Source organism: Lepus europaeus, chromosome 15, assembly GCF_033115175.1.
Source record: "Lepus europaeus isolate LE1 chromosome 15, mLepTim1.pri, whole genome shotgun sequence".
Classification (NCBI taxonomy): Eukaryota; Metazoa; Chordata; class Mammalia; order Lagomorpha; family Leporidae; genus Lepus; species Lepus europaeus.
Genome location: NC_084841.1, coordinates 93,282,475 through 93,298,820, shown reverse-complemented (window position 1 = coordinate 93,298,820; position 16,346 = coordinate 93,282,475). Strand labels below are relative to the sequence as shown.

The 16,346-nt window shown below is 62.7% G+C and overlaps 1 protein-coding gene across 4 annotated transcripts in view; it reads right to left on the bottom strand.

The window, feature by feature from the left end:
* Window positions 1–2,303: 2,303 nt before the first annotated feature.
* The window catches only part of LHFPL2 (LHFPL tetraspan subfamily member 2), a 115,705-nt gene continuing 101,662 nt past the window's right edge, over window positions 2,304–16,346 (bottom strand). For all 4 annotated transcript variants that reach the window (XM_062212527.1, XM_062212526.1, XM_062212528.1 and 1 more), the window contains one exon: window positions 2,304–5,117. In XM_062212527.1, the coding sequence (XP_062068511.1) occupies window positions 4,861–5,117 (257 nt within the window). In that variant the 3' untranslated portion in view covers window positions 2,304–4,860. The remainder of the gene's footprint in view (window positions 5,118–16,346) is intronic.

Sequence of the window (16,346 nt, the reverse complement as noted above, 5' to 3'; positions counted from 1 at the left end):
GCCCTCTGGGCTCTCGGGGAATCAGGTCGGTTCTGAATTAGGTTCTGACACTTTACCCTGCACAAAGTGCAGGGCTAACAGCAGCTCCTACGCGATTCTCTTTCAATCTCCTCATAGCAACTGTGACTTACTGGGGACTTGATGCACACTGGAGGCCACACTAAATGCTTCCCACACGTCACTCACCCCGACGTGAGCCCGATGATGCCATTCCTGTGACCGGGCCTGTCGGGGGTCGGGGGAACGCCAGGGCCAGCCAGGTCCCCGCCCACCGCGGCCACGCAGTGCCCTTCTCTCTGCTGTTCCGTGTTCCCTCTGTCCCGCCACATTGCCAGTCATCCCTGTCCAGCCCTCAGGAACAGCGAACACGAGGCCGACAGCCGAGGAACGAGCGAGAGCGTGGCCGGGGTCTCCAGCGCAGAGGCTGCGCCCCGCCCTGACGGTGAGTACCTGCCGCCTTGGCCGCTTGCGTGTGACCTCGAGGAGCAGACAAATCGTTATTAGGCTGACCGTGCACTTACGTGGGCCTAACAGCTGCTTACTCTGCGAGGGAGATAAGCCATCGGCGCCTACCCCTGTCACGCACCTGCTGAAGTTAGAAATCATGGCTGAGGACTGGGCCGGCGTCATTTTCCACTTGGAGACGTGGCTGGGCCTTTCTGTGCCGGGAGGGGGAGATGTGTGGCGTTGCCGTGTGGCACCTGGAGGTGATCAGAGCTGTGCCTCGCCGTGCTGCCTCTCTGAGACGCCCAGTGCACCTGTGCATGGGGGCACAGCCACCCCCATTACTGCGCAGACATGTGGCCCAGGTGGCAGGCAGCGTCTCGAGAAGACGGGCGTGGTAAGCAGCGGTCTCTACCTCCAGGAGTTAACAGAGTGGCCTCGCTGGTGCCACGGCTCACTAGGCTAACCCTCCGCCTGCGGTGCTGACACTCTGGGTTCTAGTCCTGGTTGGGGCGCCAGATTCTGTCCCGGTTGCCCCTCTTCCAGGCCAGCTCTCTGCTGTGGCCCGGGAGGGCAGTGGAGGATGGCCCAAGTGCTTGGGCCCTGCACCCCATGGGAGACCAGGATAAGCACCTGGCTCCTGCCATCGGATCAGCGCGGTGCGCCGGCCACTGGAGGGTGAGCCAACGGCAAAAGGAAGACCTTTCTCTCTCTCTCTCTCACTGTCCACTCTGCCTGTCAAAAAAAAAAAAAAAGATTTATTTATGTAAAAATAAGAGTTACACAGAGAGAGAAGTTGTGGCAGAGAGAGAGGGAGGCCTTCCATTCACTGGTTCACTCCCCAGTTGGCCACAATGGCCAGAGCTGCACCGATCCAAAGCCAGGAGCCTCTTCCAGGTCTCCCACATGGGTGCAGGGGCCCCAGGACCCGGGCCACCTTCCACCGCTTTCCCAGGCCACAGCAGAGAGCTGAATTGGAAGTGGAGTAGCCGGGACTCGAACTGGTGCCCATATGGGATGCTGGTGGTAGCTTTACCTGCTATGCCACAGTGCTGGCCCCTTTTCTCCCCACTTTTTGAAAAAAAAAATTTATTTTAAAGGCAGAGTAAGAGGGAGAGAAGCAAAGAGATCATCATCTGCTGGTTCACGCCCCAAATGGCCACCACGGCAGAGATGGGCCAGACCAAAGCCAGGAGCCTGGAACTCTATCCGGGTCTCCCAAGTGGGTGGCAGGGGTCCAAGCACTTGGGCCGTCTTCCACTGAAGTCCCAGGCCATTAGCAGGGAGCCGGGTTGGGACTGGAAGCTGAGCAGCTGGACCTTGAACCAGTGTTCCCATGAGGGTGCCGGTGTCCGGGTGCTGCACCACGCTGTGCCCTCCAAACCTTGTTTTGAGACATTTCCTTCCCAAAGGCCTGCAGCAGCTAGGGCTGAGCCGGGAGCTGGACGCACAACCCAGGTGTTCCAGGGAGGTGACTGGAAGCTGGAGCCAGGACTCGGACCCCGGCTCTGGTGTGGGGCGCAGGCCGGTCTCTCTGGTAGGCTGAATGTCCCCACCGCCTTTGGTGTAAAGAAAGATGTGTCTTTCAGATAAGAAGTTAATTCCCCAGCTTGACTTGAGAGGATTCTGCCAGTTTATAATTATGTCGAGTTTCTCCCAGGAAGAAACACACTTAATTAGGTGTTAACGTAACCTGGGTAGGGCCATCCGTGTTACTAGCAGCAGAACAGCTGGGAAAACCGGAATCTCTTAAATAATTGTACATATTGTTAAGGAAAAAATACATTTGGACTGGGAGGGGTTTTATCAAATTATCTATCATATTGAACCCATTATACTCAGACTGGAAAGAAAAAGAATGAATTTGCAAAATTTGGTTTAATTCAGATGGGGGAGGGGCGAGGAACACACTGGAAATACACGCACACGGGGACCTAACCCGCGCAGAGGAACCAGGGGTCGGCTTACAGGACATGGGAGAACCGCCGGCCGGAAGGCTCAGGCGTCCACAGCTGTCACCCCATTGTCCATTGGCTCAGGTGCTGCGCGTTCCTGCAGAGCACCTCCCGCCCCCACCCCGGCTCAGTCCTCGGGCCCTCGGGCGGCGGTGCTGCCCGGGGTCCCGGCGGCCACGCGAGGTCTGGCCTCAGGCAGACGCTGCCGGCTCAGGAGGTGTGGGGTAGCCCTTCAGCAGTGGTCTGGCATTAACACGGTCCGTACAGTCACGCTCAGAAGAGCCCTTAGTGATTATGTACCAGCTACGAGTTACCACGCTAACAGAGAAGCTTCACATTTCACACGAGACTAGCATCAGCTGGGCCTGCTCTGCTGGTGTCAGTCTCACGTACAGCTAGTGACTACTCGGATGGAGACCCGGGAGAGAGTGATCCACACCAGTCTCCTCTTCACATAGGATCTGTGTAGCATTAGCATCGTTAGGGTTTTCATGACCAGCCATGAAGGCAGCAATGTTTAACTCTTCTTTGCCAAAACATCTCTGTTTTGACTCCTGTCCAGTTTTTGAAAAACGCAACATACATACGCCTGTTATTGCACATCTTTCACACAAATCTGTGTATGTGTAATATACATATATACTTTAAATACGCTACACGTACAGAAAGACTATGGCACGTTACAGAGAACACGTCGGCCAGAGATCAGCACACCACAGATGTCCGAGGCTCTCCAGAAAGCTGCCCGCTCGGGCAGCCTTGGTGAATTCGCACACAGGTTTAAAGGATCCACAGAGGGCCGAGCGGATGCCGGCGGTCGTGCAGGGCCGGGGAGCAGCGCTGGTCACGCCGCTGTGCAGCTGCCTGGGGCCCACACTGCTGTCCCACGGCGCTGGCTCAGGCGCTGACGGCAGGGGGGTCGAGGGGGACCGAGTGGCCACCGTACTGGCTCTGGAAGCAGAGCGGGGCTGTGCTGTGTGCGGGCAGTGGTCAGTGGTTTGGGGTTGTGTGCACGCATGTGCTTCCGAAGCATGGACATGAACGCGCTGAACCTGCCGGGGCTCGATTCTGGCAGGGGGGTGTGTTCCCCCTGGGGCTGTCAGGGTGGCCTCAGCCTCAGGGACACAGCAGGGGCGGCGCCTGCTCAGGAGCAGAGGCTTCACCTGCCTGGGGCTCCGGCGCAGACGGAGACGATTCCCCAGTGGTGGAAACAGGCTCTCTGTTCTAGAACCTTCCGCCGCGGCGTCAGCGTCGGCACAGGGACTCACAGGACGGAGCCCCAGCCCCTGGCGGTCTCCTCGGCCGCTGGGAAGCCACGTTTACCCCCGCCCCTGCATGTGGCTGGCCCAGGAACGGGAGCTCACAGCGCCTCCACCCCAGCCTGCCCGCGGGAGCGGTTCCGTTCAGCGTGGCCTCCGCCGCCCCAGGCCTGGCTCCAGGGTCACGGAGCGTTGACGGGATCCCTGGGTCGGTGCGGGCCGGGAAAGCTGCGTCAGCACCTTGCCCACAGAAGTGCTGAATCGGAACGATGTGGCAGCCGCAAGTGAACACCGCAGGCACCCCGAGACCGGTACTTCCTCCCCTCCTGAAGGCGGCTCTGGGCCAGTCACGAAGCCGGATGAGACACCCCGCGTCCTTCGTCACGGTGGCACCGGCGCCGTTGTGGACAGGCGCCGTGAGCTTGGCCCGGGCTCCGCCGCCTCTGGGGAACGTTTCCTTGGCAACGATGTCTTTGCTGCTGCAGACTCACGTTCCTCCACTCTGCTTTCAGGAGCCACACCTGTACCTGGAGGAAGCCAACCCCACGGCGGCTGCTCTCCCCCGGCTGCGGGCGGGGGCCACGGGTAGCAAGCAGGGAGCAGCGGAACGTGGAGGTTCCGTCCCGAAGCCCAGGAGAACGTGACTTGGGCTCAGGGGCAGCTGGCTGGGTGCTGGCCAGGGCGCTGGGCAGAGGACGCTGGTCTTCAGGAGCGAGACTCCTACTTGGATGCTCAGGTGAGTGCCCAGGGCCTGACTCCACCCCCCGATACTTCTAAAGTTCCAAGAGTCATAGCTGAGTAGATCCACCTTGGTGAGTTAAGCACGAGCCAGCGTGCGGGGGGTCCGCCCACACACCTCCTGCCTCAGTGGTCTGTGGTCCTCCTGGAGTGGAGGAAAACACAGCCACCGACGCGACATCACTCTGGGGTTGAGATGCTCACGGCGTGCAGGTTCGGGGTGGGGGCAGGAGCATGCCGGGAACCGCCTGCAGCTGAGGCTGCGAGCCACAGACCCGGCCGCCCTGAGCCCGTGGGTGACGGATCTGCACACACGCCGGCGGGCCGCGCCCTCGTGTCCAGTAGCCTGGCGTAGCTGGAGGTTGCATCTCATTCGTCCCTGGAAGGCCTGGGGCGGTGGACGTGGCGGTGGCAGGGGAGGCTGGCTCTCGGCTGGATGCCAAGGTCGCAGGGTGGACAGGGCCCTAGAGCAGGCAGATGAGGGTCTTGCCCTCTTCGATCTCTTCCTGGACTTTGTCACTGGAGGTGGCGATCTCCGCCTGTGCCGAGAAGACGGCGCACACGAAGGTGAGGACCGTGCCGCCGATGGCCGTGTAGAAGGCCCAGCCCAGGGAGCAGTCTCCAGGCTTGTAGGCAGACGCGTAAGGTCCGCAGTAGTCTATGGCCTTCTGGCAGCCCCAGCCCGCGGGGTACAGTATCAGCCCGAGGATGAGGAAGAGGCCTGCGGGAGGAGAGAAAGCAGGTGAGACCCGCGCTCGGCAGTGGGAAGCGGCCGCTCCGCCCTCCGCCTGCTCGGGGCGTGGCCTCGGCTCCTCCGGCAGCGCCGGGGCCCCCAGGAGGGCCTGCAGGCACTCGGGCCTGCTCTGGAGGACGCCATCTCGCTTCCCGGGGACGTGCACAGGGGCCTGCAGGCTGAATGCGGCCTTCCCAGCCACGTCTGCCGGAGCACGGCCATGCCCGTTCCCCTGGCCAGCCCCCGACCACGCGGCCTCCTGCTCTCTGCAGGAGGGTGCACAGAGCCCCCTGACGCCCCCTACGTGCAGGACGCAGGGGCCCCTGCGGGAGAACGGACCTTAGCCCGCGCCTGCGCCCGCGGGAGCAGAGGATTCTGTATCTGTGTATGTGGAAAGGACTTGCAAACCCCCGGAGAATTCTCTCTGGAAGCTCTGGAGTGGACGTGGCCTGCGGCAGACACTAAGCAGCTCTGCCTCCATCCTGCTGCCCCCACCCCCGGTCATTTTAACCGTTTTGCTCTTTCTCGTGGGGTCCCTGCTCACTGAGTCCCCGGAGTCTGAGAGCCCCGTCCCCACCTGGCCTCACGAGGGTGGGGGCCGGGGCCGTGCAGGCGAGGCACACACACCCTGTGCACCAGCAGGTGCCAGCCTGTGCCAGCCCAGCCCGCCCTGCGCCTGGCCCTGGCCTCTGTCTAGCAGAAGCTTCTCGTGAGAGGCGCGGGGCCCAGAGCTGACCCAGCAAAACCTGAGGAGGGAATCCCCTCTTCACTTCCCCACCAAGAGGCAGAGTGCAGGGTGGCTCCATCTACCCAGCAGGGGGACTCTTGGTTCTGATCCCGACACTGTCTCACGGGCCTCGGAACAGGCATCCCAGGCTGCCGGCTCAGCCTGGGCTCTGCGCTCTGTTCTCCCCTACTCCCCACGTGCACCACGCTCAGCTTGCAGGTCCCCGGCAGCAGCCTCCCACGGGGGGCACGGTGGGCTCCGTGAGCACGGGCAGCTCGGGGACAGTGTTTGATGCCTCAGGTCCCAGCTTCGTCCCCGAGGGCACCCTCCAAGCTGGCTTCGTGGGTCACCGTTAGAACAGAGGGGTCTCGTGGGCTCCAGCTCACGCCAGCGTCCAGCTTGGAGGGCGCAGTGGAGCAGGGGGCACCCGTGCCCGGCTGCCCCACCACCCCCTCTGTGTGCGAGCTCTGAGGCCGGCCTGGGGGCTGTTCCTGGACCCCGGCTCATGGTCTGCGTGTTGCAGTGAAGTCTCGGGCTAGAAACCATGTAACAGGCCGCTGCGTGGCCCAGGGCGACAGCGGGAGACACAGCCCAGCGCCACGGTGAGGTGCACCGAGAAGGGCCCTGGATTGGCAGTAAGAGGCAGCGCTGCTGACCCTTCACCTGCATGCCGGACTCGCCTCAGCCCCCAGGTGCTACCCACATCCCTGCACCAACCCGGAGCCCGGCTCGCAGCCCAGCATGGGGAACCCTGCCCCCAGGGCAGAGCTTGCCGCCAAGGGTGAGGGCTTGCCTCCGGGGGGGAGGGCTGCGGTTCCCGTCTAGGAGGGAATAGAGCACCCCACCTGCGCAGAAGCAGCAGGCAAGGCATTTTCTAGATGTTTCCAGGGCCTGTGCTGCACCGCCTCGTGCCCGTTCCCTGCCTGCTCCCCAAGCTGGGACCTGCGGCCCCTCCATCGCGGTCTGAGCGGCGTCCCGAGACACAGGCTGCGCCTTCTTTCAGATGAGCACGGGGTGTCCGAGCCGGAGGCAGGCCCGCGGCGAGGGAGCTGCTCGGGTCTCGGGGAGCCGCGTGCGCACGGCGGTGCCTCCACTAGATCCCAGCTGCACATGGTTTGTATTACGTGTGACTTCAGTGAGCTGAACGCGTTCTACTGTATCGGACAGAACACAGCGTGGAGCGGCTACCACACACGGGCCTGCCACCCTTGACGGGACCTGGCCAGGAGCTTCGTGCCCCGCCCCAGAGGCTCCCTGTGCTGACAGCCCAGATGGGACTGCTGCCGGCTTCAGGCCGCGTGAGGTCTTGGGGCCGCCCTGGTGCAGTCCGCGGGCAGGAGCAGCCGGGCTTTTCTTCCCACGTGGGTTGTTTTGTGAGCCTCAGTTTGACCACAGGCCCCCAGGAAGCCCATGTGTGAGGAACATAAACGGCGACGCGAACTGCACGCTCTGCCCTGCCCAGCCGCCGCGGGCGCCCGGGCCTGCAGGTGGGACAGCAGAGCTCTGCACGGGATCGGCCACTTCTCGGAGCGCCTGGTGCTTGTGCCGCAGGAACCGCAGCAAGGGGAGCGCTCCAGCCGGCCCCTGCTGCCGTCTGGGAGGGGAGGCAGAGCCTACAGCAGCCCGGGCACAGGCCCCACCCAGCACTCACCGCAGCTGTCAGTCAGACTGCCTTTCCGCGACAGGAATGCCCGTGCTCAACCTGACGCTGACCTGCCGTGTCCCGCTCTGCACACCGGGCGTGGCGGTGCGGTGCTGCACGGTGGCTGGCACACAGCAGGCTCCTCCCCTTCCTCATCAAGCATTTGAGCCCCCGTGCCCGTGGGGAGCAGAGACACGACTGGTGGGCGCCAAGCCGCAGGAAGAGAACGTGCCGTCCGTCAGGCAAGAAAACGGATTCAGCACAGTGGCCGAGGGGACTCCGCGGGGACTGTCGCCCAGAGACCACAGGGCCGGGCTTCAGTGGGAGAAGAAACCACAGTCAAGAAAGCAGGCAGCACGGACCTGTCGGCGTCACCCCGCACCCAGATCCTAGAAGCGCTGCCTCCAGCCCTCACGCGAGACCGCGAATCAGCCCGGCCACTGGGAGACCTGGCGCCGGGCCCGTGGCTCCTCTCCCCCGGCACTGCCCCACACAGCCTGGGGAGCCCGCGCCAGCCCCTCCCACCTCTGCACACAGCACAGGGCCACAGGGAGACCTAGCACCGGCCCGTGGCTCCTCTCCCCTGGCACTGCCCCACACAGCCTGGGGAGCCCACGCCAGCCCCTCCCACCTCTGCACACAGCACAGGAACCTGCACGACACCTGCCGTGTGACCCCCAGCACCACACGGGGCCCCTGGTTCTGCCCCAGCAGTGGGACAGGGCCATCTCGGGCCATGTCACCTCCGCCCTCACACATGCCTCGGCGCACCTCTGAGACCTGGGGGGCCCAGGGCCTGCCTGTACCACCAGCTCCTCCACCTTGGCCGCCCACGGAGGAGCAGGAAGACCAGAGTGGGCGTGGGCTTTGCCCCAGCAGCAGGTGTGGAGACTTCCGTCCCCATGGCCAAGTCCACAAACAGAGGCCCTAGACCTGCCTTGGCCTCACCTAGGGTGGACAGATGTCGGCCTTCATCACGCACAGGCTTGTAGGGGCCTGGCACTCGTCCACCGGTCCATGCAGGGCCCTGTGGCTGCCAGCACTCGGGCACTGCCCCACCTCCTGTCAGCAGGCAGCCAAGGGCCTGCCTTCACCTGTATCCCCACTGATGAGGGGGGCCCAGAGCAAGCACAGGCCTCTGTCCTCAACGTCAGCGCGACAGTGGGCAGGTCCTGATGGCTCCATGCCCGGCCTATCAGCAGGCCAGCCTCTGCGCCCGCCCCGGTGCTGACACCCATGGTTCCAGTTAGTGAACAAGTACCGGAACTGGGAGTATCTTTAGGAAGAACAAGTCACAGAAAACCTATTCAAAGAAGCCACAGCTGGGAACTTTCTACTCTTGAGAAGTAGGACAGCCAAGGACACGAAGCCCACAGGACCCCACGTAGACTTGGCCGGAACAGACCCTCCCTACGACTCGGTCTAGATGGGTTCTGAAAAGCAGAGTGCAGGGACAAGCAGCCCCGCTCTGAGGGCCCCAGTGCGGTTCCTCAGCACGGCCTGCAGGCCAGGAGGGAGCCGAGCGGCCTGCTCCGGGCTCTCCCGGGAGCCGTGGGCTGAGAAGCAGCGTTCGGACAGAAGTGTGCGCATACGCCTACGTGACAGACCCAAGGGGGCAACAACGCGTGATGAGACCACACAGCAGAAAGATTTGCCCAGCAAAGGGAAGCCCAAGGCTGATGGCTTCCTGCTGTGTTCCACTCAGCTTTGGAAGACGCACTCACACCAATGCGTAAACTGTTCCGTACAGCGGAGATGAGGGAGCCCGCGCACTCCTGGGGTGACACCGAGACCAGAGGAGGAGACAACAGGACGGAAGACGACAGGCCCGTATCCCGACGGCCATGGATGCAAAGATTCCCACCCAGACACCAGCACGCTCAGTCCCCCAGCACCTCGCGCGGGCCTTCACCGTGGCCCGGGGAGGGGCCCGCAGACAAAGGCAGTAAGCGGCGTGCACCAGCGGGAGCTGACGCGTTGTCTCAATAGATGCAGGGAAGCCTGGAGAACCCGAGTACACACTCAGGCTAAAATGTGCGTGAGGAGGAGAAGGAACACGCCGCGACGTGGTGAAGACACCGGCGACAAGTCCACGGCCAGCGCTATCCTGAATGGGGAAGAGATGCACGCATTTCCTCTAGGATCTAGACCAGACGAGGATGGTCGCTGCCAGCACTCTGACTCAATATGGTGTCTGAAGTCTGGAAGAGAAAGGCTACCCTGAGGAACAAGTCAGGTTATTCCTGCTTGCAAGTGATAGGATTCTACATAGAGAGAAGCTCAAAGACTCCACCAGAAGTCTATTAGACTGGGACCAACGCTGTGACGTAGCGGGTAAAGCCGCTGCCTGCAGTGCCACCATCCCATATGGGTGCAGGTTCCAGTCCCAGCTGCTGTTCTTCCAATCCAGCTCTCTGCTGTGGCCTGGGAAAGCAGAAGATGGCCCAAGTCCTTGGGCCTCTGCACCCACGTGGGAGACTCAGAGGAAGCTCCTGGCTCTGGCCTGGCCCAGCTGTTGCGGCCATTTGGGGAGTGAATCAGTAGATGGAAGATTGTAACTCCACTTTTTTTAAGATTTATTTTATTTATTTGAAAGAGTTACAGAGAGACACACAGAGAGAGGTCTTCCATCTGCTGGTTCACTCCCCAGATGGCTGCAGTAGCCAGAGCTGGGCCAATCTGAAGTCAAGAGCCAGGAGCTTCTTCCGTGTTTCCCATGTCAGTGCAGGGGGCCCAAGCACTTGGGCCATCCTCTGCTGCTTTCCCTGGCGCATGAGCAGGGAGCTGGATCAGAAGTGGAGCACCTGGGACTCGAACCGGAGCCCATATGGGATGGCAGCACTGCCGCCATGGCTCTAACCTGCTACACCACAGCACTGGCCCCTCTATCTCCAGATTTCAAATAAAGTCTTTAGGAAAAAAAAAAAAAAAAGGAAGCGAGTGGTTTTCATTCTGTTTCATGAGCTGATACTGTTGAGCCCATCTGGGACTGGGGGCCTATCTGTAGAGAAGGCAGCTGTTTGTGCTGCCTGCAAATCGAGGACAGGCCATCTGCTCGGCTGCTGGCCGCCTTGGACAGGTACCGGTGAGACGCCACCCTCGGCACGGCCGCCAGGGTGCACTCTAGAGGCAGCCTCAGGGTCCGGGCGTCCACAGCACAGGGCAGAGGGCGGCCACTGCCGAGGGCCGTGGTGGTTCAGGGGCGGAGGGTTGCTGCTCTCATCCTTCGGGCACGCATCCACCCGCAGTATCCCCGTCCCACCCACGTGTCGCCCCTGCCGCCTGTTCCCGCCGCCCTCCCGCTGCCACACTGCCACGTGGTGCGTTTACCAGCTATTTCCCGGGCTGAGCCCACTGCGGGCAGCAGAGCTGGGTTGTTCCCGAGCCTCCAGTTCCCGGCACAGTTCCCAACACCGACCGCCAGGCCCCTGCGTTCTCCATCTCCAGGAACTCTGGTGGCACATCGGTTTCGTCGTAACCACGGCCGGAGCTGCCGGTTTGTCCCAAGGCCAGAGCTCAGGTTACTTCCGGCTCTAACACAGTGAAGTCATTCACTGGAGAACACAGCAGGAGCCATCTGATGTCTGCTAATTCTCCCCAGCACTTCTCCGAAAAAATGAAATAAGAACTCCCTGCCCGGGCCCCTGTCCGCTTGTCTGGGCTGTGGACTCGGCTAAGCCCTGGGTCCATCTTTGGGGACAAGCTCAGTTCACGTGTCCCTGTTGCCACCTCCCCTCACGCTCCTTGGTCCATCACCCAGGCAACCATCTCACCGATGCCAGGCAGGGGCGTGGATTCTGGGATCCCACCCCATTCTGGGCCAGAGCTTGGCACTGCCAGCTTGTTAGGGGTGACAGCTTCATCCATCAGCTGCGGGGAGGGGCACCCACCCTGCCAGGGCTCTGCCCCCGTGGGGAGGGCAGCCTCTCAGGCCTGGCTCCTGCTGGCCCTCGGCTGTTCTCCCTAAGCCTCCCAGCCCCCAGCCAATCTCGGGACCCCTTCCCTAACCTCATGCCCGTTGTCTGTCTGGTCCTGTGGTCTCAACACTGCCCCGTGCTGCCGTCTCCTGAGTTTCGGACCTGAGATTTGCACATCGGCTGCCTGTGTGACCTCCAAACTCCCAAGTGCCACCTCCCACTTCCGATCTGTGCTTCACCGTCAGCCTCATTCCCCGCAGGTGGGCGTTCAGTCCCTGCCCCGCCAGGCCAGCACCATCGCACTCCTTTCTCCTGGACCCCATGGCAATCCGCCTGCCGCCTGCCCGCCCGCCCCTGCTGTGCCTGCTCCCCAACTCGGCTGACTCCTTCCCCTCCTCAGCCAGTCCCCCGACTCCCTCCCACACTGCCCTGCAGCCCCTGTCCTCCCGCGGACGCCGGCCTTCTGCTGGCCACTCGACCATCACGCCCAGCACCTGCGCGTCCTGTACACTTTACATATCTGTCCCGGGCTGCCCAGCAGCTCGCGTCTACATGCGGTGAGGACAGGGAACTCGGTGCTGTGTGTGTGTCCTGGCTGCCTGGAGCAGTGGTGGGCGCGGCACGCGCTTACCTGATGTTGATTATGAGGACGGGGAGATGGGGTGATGTGAGGAAGCAGAAACCTGGAGGCAGGGCGGGAGGGGTCAGAGCCACTGTGCAGCCCCAGCGCCGAGCCCGGGAGGCAGGGCTGTTGTGCGGTGAGGGCCAGCTCCTTCCCAGCAGTTCCCACATCTGGGCCCGCGCACGGTGACACGGGACACTGTGCTGTGCACGGCCTCGCCTGTGTCTGTGCGTGGCCTCACGTGCGTCCTCACTTCCCTGGCCGTCTGTCCCCAGTGTTCCTTGCTGAAGCTGCAGGTCGTCGTGGCCGTCCCTACCAGCTGTCTGCAGGGGGACATTCTCTCCCACGATGTCCCAAGGCCAGGCCGCACCCCTGCTTCTGCAAGATGCTCCCTCGCCTTGGTCAGGGCCTGAACCTGGGCCGTGTCACGGGCAAGGCCGCTGCACCCCACGGGAGAGGGAAGCGACCCACTCACCATGACACAGTTCTCAGAGAACGTCACGGGCAGGAACCTTAAAACCTACGTGGAAACGGCGAGCCAATGATGTGAAAACTTGCACAACGATGACAGTAGAACAGGTGTCTTGTCACATGACCTGCCTGGGACAGAGGGCACTGCTTCCGGGCCTGCGCGGCCCACAGGGACTCCTGCCTGGTGAGTGCGTGCTCCCCGCCCTGGCGTCTGTGTCTCCGCTCCATCCCAGCTCCACACTCCACGTGGCACTGCTGGTTAGTTTTTACTTATTTCCAGAAACTTCCAAAAAGATCTTCCATGGGAAAAACGGCAGATTCCAAGTAGAGATGACGCGAGTTGAGGTCACAGACACCCCCACCGATTTTCTACCTTCCCACCGACACTTTGGAGTTGGAGTTTGCAGAGCGAATGCTCCGATGACCCCTACGACAGTGGCCACGGTCACCATGGACACACCTGACATACACTCGGTCCTTACAGCCAGCCCGTGAAGCCGGTGCCATTACCTTACATTGAACAGATAAGGTTAAGTAAGGTGGCACCGCTGACGAGTGGCAGGCCTGGGGCCGCTCTGCTCTGGATCCACAGGGGCTACAACACCAAAGTGCCTGCCGGGCGAGGCGGGAGACGGGCGTGTGCTCAGCAAGTGGCTTCATTGCTCCTGGGGGAGCTGGCGTGTAGAAGACACGCGCCGCCCCGAGGGAGACGGCCAGGAGGCTGTGCACCTCCCACGGAGCAGGTTCGTCTCCCAGCTAAGGAACCAGAGCAGCAGGACCCAGAAATCCGTCCACACTCCTCCTCCACGCAGGGAGCAACGCTGCCTCCTTTCCCAAGTGTCGCTGCTCTGCGCTGCCTGCACCTGGCCACTTCTGCAGAGACAACCAGCCAGCAGGCCGGCAGCGTGAGGCTCGCTCAGCACGGGGAGCACCTGTGTGAGCCGAAATCTAAAACCAGGCATGAAACCCACGGCACCAGCGAGCGCCTCGAAGCCTCGCTGTCAGCTTAAAAGCGAGTCCCTGCTGAGACCTGGGTGCCTGGGGACCACGTGGAATCCCGCCTCCACCTCCATGCCGTCCACAGACACCACGCCCTGTGTGGGCAGTGGGTTTAGTGACCCCTGCTAGTCCCTGCACCTGCCTCTCACAACTTCAGGCACCAGGGCGGTGGCAAGAGCGCTTCCTGTGACTGGAAGGCTCTGGCTCTGTGTGAGCCAGCCCGAGGCTGCCCGGCCGTGGCCTGGAGCCTGCTGCCCTGCTGGTGCCGAGGTGGGCCCCTGGCTGCAGCACCGACGCAGGGGCAGCACTGGGAGTCCTGCCGGGAACCGGGCCCTCGGCTTTCTCTTCGTCTGCACCTGGGCAATCACTATTCTGGTTGGAGGTCTCTGAAGGCCACCGAGAGTTTCCAGTGATGGTCACTTCCGGATTCCTCCCACCAAGTGTCTGGATGTCGGTTCCATCAAGCCTGACCTCACTCCCTGGGAGGGCAGAACCGTGTCCGAATGGAGGCTGCGCAGTTCTGAGTCCTTATTCTTTCCCAAGCACCGTACATTCGCACCGGGCAGGCACAGACTGATGCCGGTGTCGGAACCGTGCCCGAGCACCTGCTAGGTACACAGCAAGCTCTCGCCGACGACTGGGGTGTCCCTGAGACGGCGGCCCGCAGCCCGAGGGGCGTGTGTTCTAGAACAGTGGGGCTCACGCTTCCCGATGCGCCCCCGAGCTACCACAGCCAGAAACACACTGAAAATAACCATCAGCTCCAGGAGTATTTCAACACAGAGTGACGGGAGCAGTCTGCGGATACAGGAGCCACTGCACACGCGGCGCTGTCTGCACTGTGTTCGCCCTGGACCGGGAGAAACCCTGGCATGGAATGACCGCCCTCGCGCCAGGCCGCGGCTACTGCCAGGTGCAGGGCCCTTGTGACCTCGTGAAGGGCGTGGGGTGTGCATGCGTGTGTGCGTGGAAGGTCCCTGTGGTTAGACGGGGACACCGTGCTCGGACGCCTGTTCGCTGTACACACGACCCCCCACGGGCTAAGGAGGCTCCCGAGTCTTCCGGCTCCCTGGGACCCAGCTCCAGACTTGTTTCCATTGCATCTCATGTGCAAGGTTCAAGAGTTTCCACGCAAGCTAGGCCAGGCCCCACTTGGACATTCGGTAACTGCTCGGTCAGAGGGCTCACTGGCCACAGTGTCGCCAAGAGTGGGCTGCAGCCAGTATCTGCTGAGCACGTGGTCCACGGGAGTAACACATTGTTTCAACACGTGTTCTGGGGGAGAAGGGGAGGAGGGGGAGGTGGAGGGGGAGGAGGAGGTGGAGGAGGAGGAGGAGGGCGGGAAGGAGGTGGCTGCCAGACAGGTGCAACCGTTTTATAAAAAAGTTGGTATTAATGCACATCCCATGTCCCCAGGGGAACCTAAGGGGTACCCCACTTTTGAGCACAACGCGCCCGTGGTGTCACACTGGCAGGGAAGATACTCTGCAGGGGCTGGGGGAGACCGCCGGGCCGCATCCATGGAATTCTCCGGATGACATTCGCACAGCCGTCGGAGGAAGGGCTCCCGGCCAGGCCCCGAGGAGGCGCCCGGCAGTTACTGAGTCAGTGGCCACCGACCAGGAGCGGCTCGGTGCCTCGGGTCGTGTGGACCAACAGCCCACGGGGAGACGCGGCTGCCCTGTGTGGGCCAGCAAACCTGCCCCAGCTACGCGCCCGCTCCTGTGCCAATGGCTGCCGGGCAGTTCTGGAAGGCGTGATGCTGACGCTGTCGGGACGCACCCCTGCCATCTGAGCCCGATGTCGCTTCCCATGAGCTCAGTAGGAACCTGCGCTTCGCGTACTGGGCGAGCAGCTCATCTCCTGTTCCCGACCCTGAGGAAGCGCGGTGGGAAGACCCCCGAGTCCACAGGCCCGGCCCCTGCACACACAGTGTGCACAGGGCCGACCCCAAGCCCGTCTGCCCGCACACCCCCCCCCCCCCCGCCTTCATTATCTCCCTCTGCGAGGGAAGCGCACGCATTGGCCAACCCCAAGGCACCCCACGGGGACCGGGCCCAGCCAGCGCCCGGGAGCCAAACCCTGAGCTCATTTCCGTGGCTTCTGTCCCAAACGTGAGGCACTGAGGATCACACAGACGTCTGAGAGGGCCCTACATGCGTTTCCAAAAACCCGCGGGAGACCTGGGTCCATGCATGCTATGGTTTCACGGTGGATTACAGCCCGGTCACAGCCTCAGCCGGCCTGGCACCACCCTGCTGGCCGGCAACCCAGCTGTCCTAACGCGGCCCGGAAGGATGTGAACCCATGGGTGCCTGCTCCCCGGCCACGGCCCAGCCACGTTCTCACCAGGCCGACACCTCCCGCACGTGGTGCAGCTGCTCCTAGAGGGACGTCGCTGGGGTGTTTGAGAAGCCCCCCGCGCTGTAGACCCCATGCTGCCTCCAGAGGGCGTGTGACCTGGGGTTGTCAAACGCCGATGAGAGAACACCCTCCCCTGGAGACAGGAGCGAGGGGCTGGGCCTGCACCCAGCAGCCCGACAGCCGGCCAGGAGGGACCCGGGAGGGCCCTGTGCCGTGGGCCCAACACAGCACTGTGCTCCTGAGGGCTGAGCACGATGCCCGAGTACCAGGCAGACCTCACCGGGGCCGCCGGGCCAGCCCTGTGTTCACACTGCCTGACTGCGGCCTGGCCGTGGTCTCTGTGCTCACTTTACGATGAGGGGGCCAGCACTTGGGGCAGGGCAGGCCTGAGCCGGTCTGTGGCCGCCAGTTCTGAACTCTAGGGGCAGCTGCACCACGTGTGGGAGGCGTCGGCCCAGGCTTCATGTGAGATCTC